The sequence below is a fragment of the Etheostoma spectabile genome, chromosome 17 (assembly GCF_008692095.1).
Source record: "Etheostoma spectabile isolate EspeVRDwgs_2016 chromosome 17, UIUC_Espe_1.0, whole genome shotgun sequence".
Taxonomy (NCBI): Eukaryota; Metazoa; Chordata; class Actinopteri; order Perciformes; family Percidae; genus Etheostoma; species Etheostoma spectabile.
The window spans coordinates 6,581,728-6,592,862 of record NC_045749.1 but is presented as its reverse complement, the minus strand read 5'-3'; the positions used below and the strand labels follow the sequence as shown (position 1 = coordinate 6,592,862).

Genomic DNA, 11,135 nt, shown 5'->3' with positions numbered 1-11,135 from the left:
CACACACACACACACACACACACACACCCCTTAACAGAAATTGACAGCCTGACACACACTTTATATAAAAAGGCATCTGCAAAGAAAAGAGAATGTGAAATGATGAGATTATAGTAAAGCACACACCTCTATATCTATATCTCACGCACACAGAGACACACAGCACAGCACAAAGCTTTCTATCCATTCTCCCGTCTTGCTCCCTCTCTTTCTCTTCGTCTCTCATAGTCTGCACCGCAAAGTTATATGAAGGGCATCAGGCAGGCCCGGCGAGCCGAGTGCAGAGTGACAGCGGCGAACGGAGTGATGGCTCGGCCCGATAAACACCCAGCGTCAAATGAAAAGGCTCTGCGCTTGCCATCATCCCTGTCACAATGCAATTACTGAACAGAGTGATAGCAAGATAGCAGCCCCCACTGCTAGCCACAATGATAAAAGTATTGACTGATTTGATTGAATGATTAGAATAATGCAGACATAAAAATGGGGTGAAGATAGAGAGGGAAATGGCACGGAGGAGAGGGAGCAATAGAAAGAGAGGGTGGGGCGGGCTGGGCTGCCAAGAGTGAATCTTTGTAGATACGGTTATGTCATTATTTTGTGTGTGTGTGTGTGTGTGAGAGAGTGTGTGTGTTCAGATGTTTGCTTCATCTAAGGGTGATTTTGGTTTTGTTCTTTTGTTTCATTTTTCTGTTTCTTTCCTGTGTCTCTGTCTCTCAGGTTGCCATTTGTGCTGACGTGAAGGAAGTTCTGCTATCAGATGGGAACGAGAAGTCTATTCAGAGTATCCTTTCATCATCCTCTCTCCTTCTCTTTTTATCTGTCTCTCTATCTATGCCTCATTCCTCTAGCTCACATGTATTTATCCATTCATATGGATTAATTAATGTGAAAACTTTTGTCTTTTTGATTATTCAATTCAAATAATTTTGTTTGTTTGTGCACTCCTATACACAAAACAATCACAAATTCAGGCAGCGTGTGGTTTTTGGACACATCCCATTAAATCTAACATTTTTCTAAGTGCAGTGTAAGATTTCCCATGTGAAAACATGAATTTCACATGTGCTTTTTGAGTCTTTGAAATACACTCACAAACTACATCCTCCAAAGAGATTTATAAAGTTGAACCTTTCTGAAACAGTTTCAGCAAAAACTAAATATTAAATCCTAGTTTTAGCTAGATGTACCTAATAAACTGGCAACTTTATATATATCTATACATATATTATTGCTAATCAATCCTGCTAGTGTTTTAATCTCTTTCATGCTATGTGATCAAGATTCATTACTTATGATCATGTGATCTATTTTTCCAGTGGCTCTTCTATAGCTGTATTGTTACTTTTAGGCATAAGCAAAAAGTAGACTGTATGCTGTAACCTTGGTGTTTCAACCCTGAAATCAAAGATTGGGTTAGAGTGAAGGAAGATTAGTGATCCACCTCTTTTATATTCAGGAATAAGCAGCAGATGGGGCACTTACAGTGACAAATACCCAGCACTGGCACTCAACATGGCATCTACCAATCCTAGCTGCCCACAATGCCATGTTAAGAGCATAGTAATTGCCATCCTGTCAGATTTAGTTTAAGACTTCATCTAATGCTAAGGCTAGGGTTAGGGCGTGATGAGTGTTTTAGAAACAGGAACAATCAAGGTTTGTTTAAAATGTTTTTGTGTGTGGTTACGGTTTAGGCCTATAATTACAATTTTAGGACAAATCTCTAGGTGAGATTGTTTTTGCCAACATTTGTTCTTTGAGTGGGTTATTGATCAACTCTGTCAGCTTGCAAACCATATTGCTATTCTTTACTACCCATTTTACTCTTTTCTCTGTCTGATGTCCTTTGTAGGCTCTTGCTTACCCACTCTTTTCTTCCCATCTTCTTTTATCATCCTGTCCTTTTTCTCTATTTCCATCAGATCTTGCTTTATTCACTGAACAACTGAACAGACAAGAAAAAAAAAACTCTGACTGGTTCATAGAAGCAAGAAATATGAATACACATTTCTTCCTCATTGACCGACATGGCTATTCCATATTTAGCTGTGTTTACAATATCTCAGTCTACAATGCTCCTTTACTGATCACAATAAGACCAAACAATAACATTACGGAGCCTGTTACACACAAATGCACACACACACACACACACACACGCACAGGCACACACACGGGCACACAAACAATGAACCATTGACCGACTGCTTTGTTTCATAGAACAAACACACAGAATTGTAAGTGAAATCATAGCAAGAATGGATTGAACACACACAGAAAGAGAGCGGGAGGGTTAAGAAAGACAACAATAATTTGCTCTGGGCTCAGCCAAATTGTCCCATTCACATACTGCAGGCACTGTGTGGCATTTCCTCCCTCTAAAGAAGCTGTTGGTCTTAGCCTTGTGCTACTGGTTACTGTTTGTCTCACATGCCCTTATTGTGTGGCCTGTGTTACAATAGAAAGAGATAGTGGGTTGTGATATGGCTCAGTTTTATACAGTGAAATGGATGAGGAGATAAGCAGAAAAAGAAGTCATGAATGAACGACATGTAGTTATAAATAGGGAATAGATTTTTCCCTTTCCTTAGAAATTGTTGACCTCATTCATAGTACAGAAACACACACAGACACCATAGAGAGGAGAGACTGTTGCTGTGACCTTGAATACTCTTGTTAAAAATCAATTGAAATGTTCCATTAAGAATGATTGATGCATGCCATTGGCTGCTACTTGTCTACTTGAAGTGATGGGAGCAAATATTCCTCCACTTTAATGTTCAATAATACTCAAATCTGTCTCTTTCTTTCAATATTTTTCCTCTTTATTTGTGTGTGTGTGTATGTGGGTGGGTGCGTGTGCTGACCTCTCCCTCAGTGGTGTGTTGTTGATGAGATTACAGTAAGCTGCTCTGCTCTTCGCCCTGTCATCCCTGTGCAAAATACACTGATGCACAGGTGTCTAGCATGTGTGACTGTATATAAATGTGTGCTAACCTGCATATTATTGTGTATTTGTGTCTTAGAGGCCTCTTTGATTTTGGATCGGCTCTCAAGCTATCAATCCATCTATGAACTTATCACGCATTCTTGCTCTGTCTCTCTTGCTCTCCGTCGTTGTCGATTGGATTTGTCTCAGCTCTTTGTAGGCTTTAAAGACAAGGAAATTATAATTGAATTGCTTTGAAACTCCACAAGCCAGTGTATTACTAGGCAACTTGACATCAATCGCCCTGCCTTTGTGTGCGTTCATCTGCACGTCTGTGTTTGTGTGCAATAGGGACAGTGTGAGTTTGTGTGTCTGTTGTTAAAAGCTTTCCCATTGATCCAGCCAAAGGCTGCTGTGATCTGCTTCTGCAGGCTGTCTGTCTATCCCTGAAGATCATCTCTGCTTACTCTTGCTGTCTCTATGTTGGTGTCTACCATATGCGTTTTTACCTAAAGAGGGTCTTGATGTATCTCTTTTGTTACATGACACACACCACCCTTTTGATGGGACGGTTTTAATCTCCTGATTAGTAAGGGAAAGTGGATTGTAAAGGTAGATGACCAATGTTCTTTCCTCCATCCTAAAATCCACATGTTTTGTGTTTCAAACACACAGTATGGTTCCCACAAACCTTTTTTTTAAGATATTTGGCAATATATTTGGATTTGTGCTAAAGATTATTTGAATTAACAAATAAATATTAAGTGGTGGTGGTGTTTTTTTTTAGAAAACATTTTTATCTGTAGAGAAATACTATTAGACAATTCTGGTGAAAATTGGTGTAGCCTCTGTTTTGACCATTTTTCATAGACACAGGCCATCCTCACATTCTAAACATGATGGCTTTACTGTACTTTGAATTTCAGCCCACTAGAGGCCTAACTGCAAGGATTCAGTTTGTGATTTGTATCTACTGTAAACATATTTGGCTTATGTACTGTATGTATAGAGAGAACATCTATTTAGTATAATATAGGAGCTTCAAGCATTTTCCTACAGTTGAGGATGTAATGTGTGTGTCTATGATGAATCCTTGACCATGGCATGTCAGATGTACGAGGGCTGGCTGAGAGAAACAGGCAAGCTGGAAAGTTTGGGTCAACACAGGTATCTGCCAGGTGAGCCTATTTCCTTAGCTCTTCATCTTTCTATTTACCATGTTAGATACTTAAACCTAATCATCACCTGAACATCAAGTCCTGTACAGTATTTAACAATGGGCTGACATTTCCACATGATAAACACAAAATAGTTTTGATCACTGCCATTGTCAAATACCTGTAATTGATGGTTTTGGAACAACACATCTTTGTGCCATTGTATTGTATAATTCTCTTTTATGAATTCTACTAAAAAAAAAAATATAATCAGATTTTCATGTTGAATAAATGTCAATTTCATACAGTTTGTCTTTAAATATCAGTAAGATCAACCCTTGTTAGCTACATTCTGTAATATCCATTCTTTAAGTATAATTTGTGTGTTTACATGCGCACAGTCATCCAAGCAAAATGATTCCCCTTGATAGAGATCCAGAAACCATCAAGATAACTTTCCACTACACACACACACACACACACACACACACACACACACACACACACACACACACACACCTTATATGCAAGGACGGGCTAAAACGTATTTAATTGTTGTCCCTGTCTAAAAAAAAAAGCCATTTTACCATTGCCTGAGTGTTTTGCGCCCCTATCTCTTCCCTCCTCCTCTCTCTCTCCATTTCTCCCTCATGCACATATTTCCATGAGTGGAAGATGGAGTGAAAAAATAAACGTATAATTAGGCTACATTACTTTGATTGTTTTCTTTTCAGATTATGCCTGCTGTCATCGCCGCACCGCAAGAGAGGGCGAAGGGCACGATGCGATTGGACAAGGGGAGGGAGAGGGAGGGGCAATGTTGCGTGATGGTGTGTGCACATGCATGTGTTTGTGTGTGTGTGCGCGGGTGTTGGGACCTCCTGCCGTGAATCGAGATTGTGTTTCTAGCGGGGCCCTAATGTTTTGTTTACTAAGTGTTAATAATGCCTAATTAATAATCCCCCACTCTGCCTAACAGTCTGTAAGAGAGAGGAGAGAGGGGAAAAATGGTGTGGAGTAGGAGATGGAGGAGAAAAATGTGAACAGTAGAGCCCTTACACAATCCTGAACAACCAAAATAATATCCAAAGAAAAAGTCAAATGCATGAATCACTGGTAATATACAACAAAAACGTCAATGGAATTTAGCATTGACCAGAAAATACCAAGTAGCTCATTGTCTGAGCGCTGTGAGTGATCAGTAACTGAGAAAGGCATTAATCAAATACAGACTGGGTGACCGCAACCTGGTCATTGAGATCAGAGAAAACAGACCGTGTCTGTTCTGCCAACAACAAGACATGGAGAAACTGCAACACTTCCCATTATATGTATTTTATTTTCTTGAATAGTGTTTTTTTATAGTGTAGAGCGGAAGAGAGAGGACAGTGTGGATGTTGAATAGCAACGTGTATGTTTTGTGTGTGTTTGTGCGGGTGTGTGTGTGTGTGTGTGTGTGTGTTCACATGGTATAAGTGTCAAGTGTCATGTCAGAAGCTCCCTCTCTTTACCTCACAAATGACATGTCTTCCCTCCCTGACACTTTCTCCAAGTACCAACGGAAGCAGAAACACAGTGGGTGTCAGAGACAGTGGTGTCAGGGATCTCAACGTGAAAAGAGAAAAGAAGCAGGGAAAGACAAACTGCTGTTGCTCGCTGTGCAGTTTTATGAACACTGGCCTTCTTCTGTTACCGGCACTGCACATATTAAACTTTAAACTCTTTTTTTTTTTTTTGTTAACTGGTTTTGATTCTGTTTTATGTGTGTGCTTACAGGGTGGTGAGGTGGGACTGTGAGTCAGACATAACGGCACTTGAGGGTCACTTTGATATTGTCTTGTGTGCAGACTGGTATGTACACACACACACACACACACACACACACACACACACACACACACACCACAACAGACAGACAGACAGATTCATCTCTGTGTGTGCATTTTGCCATTAATTTTCATTTCGCATGACAGTTCTTGGATGCCCCCCACTGCGCCTGGACCTTCCCCCGCCTGTCCCACACACACACCACACACACACCACAACAACACACACCACACACACACACACACACTTATATTCACACATACATATGCTCAGATGCCCGCCTGCCTCCATTTTACACCAAATTGCCTCGTTTTCATGCTTGGTGTCCCAGCAAATGGATGACTTAGGCAAATTGCAAATAATTACGCTTGACAAGGAAGAAGACACCATAAGATAAAGAAAGAGTTAGAGGCGGATTTAGGGAGGAGTAGAAATGGAGATGGAAATGGAGAGATAGAGCAACATAAACATAACAATTAGACTATCGTTCATTGAAATGTAGATCTCGCGGCCAATTGAGAATCACATCTTTTTATCGCTCAGTTGTACTGTGTGTGGTAGAAAGTCAGGATTCATCAGGATTTCCCGCACTGCAACATCCTTGGAAAAAACATGAAGAATGGGAAAGAATTTAAGGGAATGCAAGCCACACACACACACACACACACACACACACACACACACACACACACACACAGGCACACACATGCACACATGCACACACACGCACGCACGCACACACACACACACACACAGGGGTGTTGTGATAACTAAAAGGGTAAGTACACCTTGCTAATTGTAACTACTGCATCCTGTCCCCAGTCAGTACACACCTGTAGTATATATTAGAGAGAGAATGAAATGTCTGAGGGATGAAGAATTTTAATATTTTTCAAACTATGCCAAGAACGCAAAGTTGTATTCTTTGACATAAAAAGGATGTTAGAAAAAAATATACATGATCAGCATTTACAGAAAAACTGAAGTTGTGCCACCTAGCCAGGCTAGTATCTTGCCCCAATACAAGTACTGATAGCTTTAAATCTTTAGCTGTGATTCATTGCAAAGTGACAAAGTCACATCATTTGGAATATCTGGCCTTTTTCCAATGCTCCAATCCTGATATTAGGAGGCCAGAAGTGTGCAGGTGTGGGAGAAGTTAATGCAGGAAATAAAGAGGGTCTTTCTGTTGGCCTCAAGAAGATTCAGCAAACCTTTAGAAGACTGTGGAGGGAGAAGCAGGGGCCCAGAGTGCCCAGCTGAGAGACCTTGACAGGTTGTCATATCGTGAAGGGAACACTTTGAGGAACCTTACTCTTCTTCCTGGTGAAGTTCACTGCAGTTTTTAAAAAACGTCTGCAAGTTGACATGCTTACAGCAAATACATTTATGTCAGTTTACCACCACATCTGCATACTAGCATTGACACATGAACATACAAACACACACTTGCTGGGAAGATGGACATGCTGTTGGATGAAGTGAAAGTACTCGACTGTTTTCCAGCTTCACAAACACTGAACAATTTTAATGTGTGTACAGTGTGTGTGTTTTTATCTGCACGAGTTTGTGCATGTGTGCTAAGTGCAGCATTAGCAAAAAGCGTTATCATTATTGTAATGTCACGGTCATTACAGGTAACAGTCAGGTACAAAACCCAGAGAGAGAAAGAGAGCCGGCAGCTAATAGAGGATATTTTACAGTGGACTATGTACGTGTGTGTACAATAGATAGATGCAGACAGTGTAAGAACAGAGTAAATTGCATGCAAATTTCTGATATTGCAGGTTCTTCCGATTTCCCATTTCTCCCTGCAGATGTATGCTTTAGTCATGGGTGTCCATGGTTTGTGTGCTTCTCTGTGGTGTCTATCTTTTCTGAGTGTGTATATGAGTGAGTGACAGTGTGATAATTGCAGTGGTGGTGGTTGAAGAGTGATGGCTGACCGATTAACGGGCGCATCGTGGTGATGATCACCTGTTAAAAAGGTCAACAATGCGGCTTCCACTCCAATTAATTATAGCTCTCACAGGTAGCAACGGAACCACTGCTTAGAAGCAACGGAGCAAGGAAAGGAGAAGAGTTTGGGTGGAACATTGTGTATCAGCAGTCTTATTATGTGCTAACTTCTTTAGGTTTTCTGCCTATATGAAGAGGGGGTATTATGCAAAAGTAGAACTGTCGAGTCTTTGATAGGATTTTGCTTTTAGAAATGTTAATTTAGTGGTACCGCTCAATGCTTCACCAACTTTTTAACGTGATAAAATTACACCACTCGAGGAGGTGTAGAAAGGGATGCTAGGAATAAGAGGAGTGAAAGAAACAAGTGGATAATGGATATATAGAAATGCTAGTGAAATCAAAGAAATGTAAGAGAAAACGTGCAAAGTTTGACATTTTGACATTTAGAGAAAAGTTTCTCTGCCCTCACCTTAATTCTTATTTGAACATGTTTACCTATGAGCAGGATTTTGTGACATCACAACTATCTTGGAGGCGATCATGACCCAGAATGCAACTTAACAAAAGCGTGAAGGCGCTTTTTGAATCCTCCAGTGCACATACACTTAGAATGAACACATCCATGAAGAAGGAGACACCTTGTGCCCAGAAGTGAAACCTTTACAAAACAAAAGTTTAATATTTATTGACTCTGGATTTTTTAATGAGGGGAGAAGGGGGTAGAATTTTAATAATTATAATTATTTAATTGAGGAGATAAGTGATTCACAGAGAGAAAGACAAAAAGTAGTGAGTGTTCCTCCTCGTGTGTGTGTGTGTGTGTGTGTGTGTGTGTGTGTGTGTGTGTGTGTGTGTGTGTGTGTGTGTGTGTGTGTGCGTGTGCGTGTGCGTGTGTGTAAGACATTGGGGGGAGAGAGGGATTCCTGCAGTGGGCATGTGGGTGGCAGAGGATCCTTGGCTGAGACGTTGGCATGACGCTTCTCCAAAAGCTGTCCCTGTGTGGGAACTGAGATAAAGCCCGTGTGTGTGTGTGTGTGTGTGTGTGTGTGTGTGTGTGTGTGTGTGTGTGTGTGTGTGTGTTTTGCGTTTGTGCGTACGTGTGTAATTTTATCTATTTTTTTAATATTTCATTTACATCTTATGTACATTCACACTTGCACATTTTATGCACACACACCTCTTTTTTGTTTTTCTCAACAGCTGACTGTAATACCTAACCAGATTACATTAGGAATGGGATCACAGTACTGGTACATACAAACACACAGAACTTAAACACTGCTCTGCTTAAAGCTCTATGTAGCAGAATATCACAGGCCCACACAAGGTCAGAAGTATCTGTTGCACTTTTGTTGAAGTTGAGACAATAAACAAGCGATTGGTGCTGGGTGCTTTCAGATTATGATGGATCAAGAAACATTTTTTTTTAATCATTTTATACATTTTAGTTAATATACAAAACATGATCACCTTCTGTTGGGGTTTGCCTTTCTGTACTTTCTTGATTAGAATATGTCAATTTTGGAGGAACTTAATTTGAACTTAATGCTTCATCACATTCTGTAGAAGTCAATATTACATTGCTGGTACAATATTTTACTGTAAAAGAAATCATTTAATCAAATATTCTGATTCTTCCAATGTCAACTTTGTTTCTTCTTTTATGCTCATGTTGATCTGTTTCCTTCATATCATTTTTTTTTAAATTGCAGTCCTTTTTTATTCTATTTGGCTAATGTAGGCATCTTCTTCAGCAGCACTTTGTTTTTTATTTTCCGACAGTCGAATAAAACAGTGTCAACCATTTTAGTTTTTGCAAACTTGTACTACATACTGTATGATTACAAATTGAAATTATTAGAATGTGTGTACTAGGTCTATAGAACATTAACCACACTAAAGTAATGAGAACATTATTATATAAAAATCTGTAGAGCCCTCTGTGTCATTGGAGCTTAATTGTATCAGTGATAAATATTTGTTCAGCATAACTTCTCTTGCTCATTCTGATCTCGTTCAGATTGTAGCAGCAGTACTGGTGTTCTTTTGAATAAACATGTATTACTATATAGAATTGTAATAATTCCACAACAAACAGCTGAAAACACGTATCACTCCAGTGTTAGTTAATTTAAGATTCATATTCGGTAAATATGAACAAAGATACCAAGATGTGTCTGGCCTTTTTACCACTTCAACAGAGTCATTCTTGGAAGCACACTTAGTGTCTTTGCCAAGAAAAGCTTTCTAAGAGTGACATTCCACTACACATACAAATACACTGTACACTGCATAATAGGATAAAAGAGTGAAACAAGTGTTGCTGCCTGATAGTTTTGGTATTAACTAAGTTTTTAAGAGGGTCTAACACGCTTACCGCATTGGACTCCACTAGCTCTGTTTAGTGTTAGCGTGTGTTGTTTTGTTTCTTTTTGTGAACGTAGTCACAAGGTTTTGTTTCCATTGCAGTCTTAAGTGGCGTAGTCCTATTTCCCCACATTACAGCACATGTGGTCAGAGGGAATTTCCTGGATGGTTTGGGATTGAATCATCTGAAATCGAGAAAATACATTTTACAGAAATTCATATAAGGTGGAATCATACTGAAAGGCACTATAAGGTTTACTAACTGACTAATAGCTTAAAGGTTGTTGGTTCAATTCTTTACAATTAGAAGAAAGTTTGGTTTAGAATCTCTGTTCTGTGACCGTAGTTCCTGATGTGTTTTTGTTTGGCTCATTTTTGATACAAGCAGTGGTACTTAATTATAGCTCTCACAGGTAGCAACGGTAGCAAAAAATAAAGTACTTGTACTTAACGTGAATCATTTCTTTTCATGGACTTTCTATCTACTCCTCTACATTTCAGAGAAAATTTATTTTTTTACTCCACTACATCAATCTGACAGCTTTAGTTACTAGTTACCTTACACATTTTTGCACACCAAACACATGTAGTTTATAAAATATGACTTTTCTTTTAATAAATTAAGATACCCAACAATATAATGCCCTACAAATCCAGCTGAAATGATAAGCCAATAAACTGTTTGGATTAATCCCAGTTTCTAAAATATCCGAATTGTTCTTAAAGGTCCAATATGTGGGAATTTCTCCCATCTAGCATTGAGATCATATATTGCAATCAACTCAAAGTACGTATTACAGCTACGGTAGCCTTCACGCTTCAAAAAGCTGGTCTTTTACTTTTTTCTGGGCAAAGAAGAAAACTCCTGTTCCTGAAATTTGGATTTTGAA

At 39.4% G+C, this 11,135-nt stretch overlaps 1 protein-coding gene across 1 annotated transcript in view; it reads left to right on the top strand.

The window, feature by feature from the left end:
- Positions 1-11,135, top strand: part of camkmt (calmodulin-lysine N-methyltransferase) — a 110,162-nt gene that overhangs the window by 82,986 nt on the left and 16,041 nt on the right. Inside the window, exons 6-8 of the mRNA XM_032541921.1 lie at positions 721-784; positions 4,044-4,110; positions 5,866-5,940. Coding sequence (XP_032397812.1) covers positions 721-784; positions 4,044-4,110; positions 5,866-5,940 — 206 coding nt within the window. The remainder of the gene's footprint in view (positions 1-720; positions 785-4,043; positions 4,111-5,865; positions 5,941-11,135) is intronic.